The sequence below is a fragment of the Aegilops tauschii genome, chromosome 7, assembly GCF_002575655.3.
Source record: "Aegilops tauschii subsp. strangulata cultivar AL8/78 chromosome 7, Aet v6.0, whole genome shotgun sequence".
NCBI lineage: Eukaryota > Viridiplantae > Streptophyta > Magnoliopsida > Poales > Poaceae > Aegilops > Aegilops tauschii.
In genome coordinates, this window is record NC_053041.3 from 630519064 (window position 1) to 630523987 (window position 4924).

The window sequence follows — 4924 nt, forward strand, 5'->3', positions numbered from 1 at the left end:
GGATAGAATCCCCGACGAACAAATTTTATACACGGACTACTTCACACTGGACCAAACATACCGTGAAGATTTCTTTCGATGTCACTTCCAAATGAGCAGATCTATGTTCTTGCGTGTTGTGACTACCTTGGAGAAGGCTGATGCCAATGTCAAACTGAGAAAGGGTTGTTGTGGTAAACTTTCCTTCTCTCCTCTGCATAAATGCGCGACAACTCTTAGGATGCTTGCTTATGGTAAGGACGCAGATGCAATTGATATAGAAATCAGGATGTGAGGGAGCATATGCTTGAAGACTACGGTGGAATTTGCACGCACCGTGGTGAAGGTGTTTGGACCATATTTCCTGAGAGAACCAGCTTTGGAGGAGACAGAAGAAATGTTGGCAATTGGAGCATCAAGAGGATTCTCAGGTATGCTCGGTTCAGTCGATTGCATGCCCTGACAATGGAAGAACTACCCCAAAGGTTTATGTGAGCAGTACCAAGGTCACACCGAAGAAGCCACCACCATACTTGAAGCAAGGGCATCGAAGGACTTGTGGATTTCACATGCATAATTTGGCACACAAGATTCTAACAATGACATCTGCTCCAATGATCTCCTTTGTTCAAAGAGACCTTGTGATGGGGAAGCTCCGTCGTGCAACTACACCGTCAGCGGGCACAAATACAGCATGGGGTACTACCTTGGCGATGGTATCTATCCTTAATGGCAGTGTTTGTGAAGACTACCTAATCCTCATGGTCGGAAACAATGTCTCTTTGCACAAGCTCAAAAGGTGCTAGGAAGCATGTGGAGAGGGCATTCGAAGTGCTCCAAGCTCGTTGGTGTATTGTTTGTGGAGTTGTAATGATGTGGGAAGTGGAGACACTTTGGCAGTTAATGACATGTTGTGTAATAGGATGAGGGTTAAGAGGCAGCCCACACGCATGATTTTCAGAATCCCAGAGTTCAGGTCCACCTCCTGGAACAAGAGGCAAAGCATATTGCAAACTTTCTTGAGATGCATTGACCACTTCGAGATCAACAGACGCATTATGCAACTTCTCAATAATCTTGGGGGCATATGTGAAATCACCGAACTATGTTTTTCTGGTTCAATTATACACTATAAACAAATTTTATGTTTGGTTTATTTATTTTTCTGTATGAATAATTTGTATGTTTATGCGCTACTCATTATTTGTGTGTGATGATCAATCATGCATGTGCTTGCATGGATTTGAGGTTTTAAATTAAGGGTTGTGGTTGCAAATGGTGTCAAAGGGCCGGACCGGCTCTATCGTGCGTGCATCCGAGCGTTTTTGCGGACTTGTAGGGGAAAGGATTTGCCCAGTCTAGTTGTAGATGCTCTTAGGACATCTCCAATGCGACCATCAAAATTTTCCCTGTGTGTACGCCCGGAATCTTATAAACCGTCCCAAACCAAGGGGAAGGGAGGGGGAGTGCTAGGGTGTTTGGGCGCCCGCACAAATTGAGCCTCAAACCACGGCCACAAATCCGTGTTTCGCTCTCCCTCCGTCTCTCTCCTCTTTCACCGAAGGAGCGAACATTTTGTGAATACCGTCGGATGGTTGGCTACCATTTCACTGCCTACAAGCACGTCGCCCGCGGAAATTTGATGATATCTTTTTTGTTGATCTGCGTTAGTGATGCCCTTACAACACCGAGTGCTGTGACAGCAGAGGGCCGCGGCTCAAGGGAATCTTTCTCATATGGTCCATCAAGCAGTACTATACGCACCAGATGCTCTTCTTAGAGAGAGCGTATTGTGTTGCGATTCATTCACATCTCGTGCATTGTATCACCGTACCATGCATGCATCGTAGACGCCGAGTCACGAAACCAGCCTAGCCGCTTTTGTCGCCTCTCATTGCATTAGCTGTGTGCTGTTGATATTTTTTGCTCTACTACTCCTTGAACCACACATTCCTATTTTGGCATGCTGTGGCAGACCAGCCGCCGCGACACCCAGCCAGTCGTACGCACGTATACCCCACCACCCTAGTACCTCGGACCACTCATGCTGGATCTACGAAAGCAATACTACTGTATGCACGCTCATGATTTCGTAGTGATTCATCAGGAAAACGGATGTGCCAAAGTAAACATTGGATATCAGCCGGCCGGTTGCACTGCTCGCTCCCCCACAGCCCGTTGATCGGCTCTCCTACCTCGCCTCATTACGTACAAACAGATGTACGCGGTGATTTCATAGTATAATTCAGTAAAGTCCCAAGTCACATGCAAACATGCATGCAATGACGTAGACACGAGGGCACGGTACTACTCACAACCTAGGACAGTGGCGCTTCGCTGGTGACAACTGCCATTGTCGCAAGGCCCCAAAGGCGCGTGGAAAACGGGCCGAGAGCGCCCCACTCCGTGGACGATAAATACGCACGCACACACGGCAACTCTCTCTCACACACACAAGTCCGGCGAGCTTCTTTCTAATAACACTCCGTCGTCCCCTACAAGGCTACAACCCAAGAAGCCTTACAGCGCCGGCCATGGCCTCCTCGTGGTCCACCGGCCTCTTCGGCTGCTGCGACGACGTCAGCGGCTGTAAGCTTAGCCAACTCCCTCCCTAGCTAGAGAAACACTGGAAAAATGTATACTTTTGGTTGGTTATGAACTTGTGCATTTGTGCTGCAGGCTGCCTGACGTGCTTTTGCCCGTGCGTCGCCTTCGGGCGGATCGCCCACATCGTCGACAAGGGAACCTCATGTGAGTTCTTCTTATTCTTCTTGCTGTAAATTTTGTGCAAATTAACGTCGTCGGTCGAATGATGTAAACTTGTGCTGATCGAACGAACGAACTCAGCTTGCTGTGTGCGTGGGACGGCGTACATGCTGCTGGCCTGGGTGGGGCTGGGCTGCCTATGCTCCTGCTGCTACCGCTCCAGGATGCGGGAGCAGTACGGGCTCAAGGAGAAGCCCTGCGCCGACTGCTGCGTCCACTTCTTCTGCGACCCCTGCGCCCTCTGCCAGGAGTACCGCGAGCTCAAGAGCCGCGGCTTTGACATGAGCCTCGGTATGTACCACACTACACAATCCTTCCTTTGTCAGCCTTGCTCATTGCGTTGCCGTGCCGGGTCACCATTGCCGTTTGCGTTTTGTTGATGACTTTAAATTGCGGCGCACTTTCGGAGCTGGGTGCGTCGTCGTGATTAGCTTTAAGTTTTTGGCTGCTCATGCAGGGTGGCACGCCAACATTGAGAGGATGGGGAAGAGCGCTCCGACTGCTGCTCCTCAGGCTTACCCGGGGATGACTCGCTAGTCAGCTAGTGTGTCCGCCATCCAGCTCAAGAGAAAAAAGGATGCCATCTACCAGCTTCTACTTTTGTGTTGTATTGTTGTGAGTTAGTTAATTTGGAGTGAATTACAGAAAACATCGACATTGAAGGCTAGGGTTGCAGAAACCACAATTCTATAGTTTTATGCCAAAAATCATTAATTCCGAGGCTAATTTTTTGCAAAAAAACACTAGTCGATGGCTTAGGTCGTTTTGAGCACGATTATGACAATTGGGTCCCGGTGGACAGGGTGACATGGCAGGACATAAAAGATCACAAATAGATAGAACATCATAGACTAAACTGTAAAAGGGCATAAGAAAGATAAAATCATCTTTTCATATAAAAAAGAAAGAGGAGGGAATCGCGAGTTCGCGACAGAGAGCAGCAACGGCCTCCGCAGCCGGCGCGCTCGAGCTCGCCGGTGTGCGGGCCGAGGCCGCCGGAACCGGCGCCGTCCATCGCCGCAGAGCCACCCACCGCCGTCGACGTACACCCTGGCTCCACCGGCGCACTCCAATCGCCGTCGTCGCCGTGCTGCCCCGTCGTTGACTGGATCAAGGAGCCGGCGCGCTCGAGCTCGCCGGCATGCGGGCCGAGGCCAGCTTGGCAGCCGGAACCGGCGCCGTCCGTAGTCTCAGAGCCACACACCACTGTCGCCGTGCACCCTGCCTCCACAGGCGTACTCCAGTCGTGCTCTTCGCCGCCCCCATTGTTGACTGGACAAGGAGCCGGCGCCACCAACCCCCTTCGCGCCCAAACCAGCCACTCCCCAGCCTCGTCGTGTCGACCCGCACCGGTTCCGGCGGGATCCGGCCGGGAATCGAGCCACCGCCACCCTTGACGGTCCGCCCAGCGAACCCTGATGCTTGAAACCGACCACTGCCTCGCCCCCGCCAGCCAGGCAATCGAGCCGTCCTGCCCGTCCCCGACCATGCCGGACCTGCCCTGTGCCTCGCCGCCGGAGCTAGCAGCAGATGCGCCGGCCGCACACGGGGAGGGAGTGGCCGCATGAAGAGCACGGAGGACCCGATTGCTTTTTTTCAGGGGTCTTCTTGCGAAAGAAAATTATATCAGGATGTAATTAGATTTTTTTGTTTGCCATGTCACCCTGTACAGCGGGGCACACCTGTCATAATCATGCTCAAAACGACCTAAGCCATTGACTAGTTTTTTTGCAAAAAATTAGGCTCGGAATTAGTGGTTTTTGGCACAAAACTGTAGAATTGTGGTTTCTGCAACCCTAGCCTTCAATGTCGATGTTTTTTGCAATTCACTCGTTAATTTGAGTTTGTCATCGTGTGGGTGCCTTTCTGTTGCAACTAGTTTTCCATCCACACCATCTGCGATGGTGTTTAGAACTTTCAATAAGATCAATCGAATCCTTGTTTGGAAATAGATCAATCCACCTTGTTTATGTAGCATAATGCTTTATTAACTTGTAGTTACTGTTGAATCCAAAGAAACTATTATTTACTCTTATTAAGCATGCCAGTGTGAAGTGCAATGTATATGAGAAGTGCCGACTACTGTCAACTTCTATTCACTCAATAATTTCTCATTAGGAAAACAAACAAATGAAAAGCTAGTACACGGAGTAGTTAATTAAATTTTTGATGCTAAATA

The 4924-nt window shown here is 50.0% G+C and overlaps 1 protein-coding gene across 1 annotated transcript; it reads left to right on the top strand.

Annotated features, from left to right (window-relative positions):
* Positions 1-2412: 2412 nt before the first annotated feature.
* LOC109754901 (cell number regulator 2-like) lies at positions 2413-4719 on the top strand. Its single transcript, XM_020313791.3, has 4 exons — positions 2413-2568; positions 2659-2730; positions 2827-3036; positions 3203-4719. Exons 1-4 carry the CDS (start codon positions 2514-2516, stop codon positions 3280-3282), a joined length of 417 nt encoding a protein of 138 aa, XP_020169380.1. The 5' UTR covers positions 2413-2513; the 3' UTR covers positions 3283-4719.
* The last annotated feature ends 205 nt before the right edge of the window (positions 4720-4924 follow it).

Bases quoted from the DNA above. Each gene is read 5' to 3' on its own strand.
- LOC109754901 (XM_020313791.3), top strand. From the start codon at position 2,514: ATGGCCTCCTCGTGGTCCACCGGCCTCTTCGGCTGCTGCGACGACGTC. The intron at 2,569-2,658 runs GTAAGCTTAGCC...TTTGTGCTGCAG, and splicing joins CTGCGACGACGTCAGCGGCT to GCTGCCTGACGTGCTTTTGC. The intron at 2,731-2,826 runs GTGAGTTCTTCT...GAACGAACTCAG, and splicing joins CGTCGACAAGGGAACCTCAT to CTTGCTGTGTGCGTGGGACG.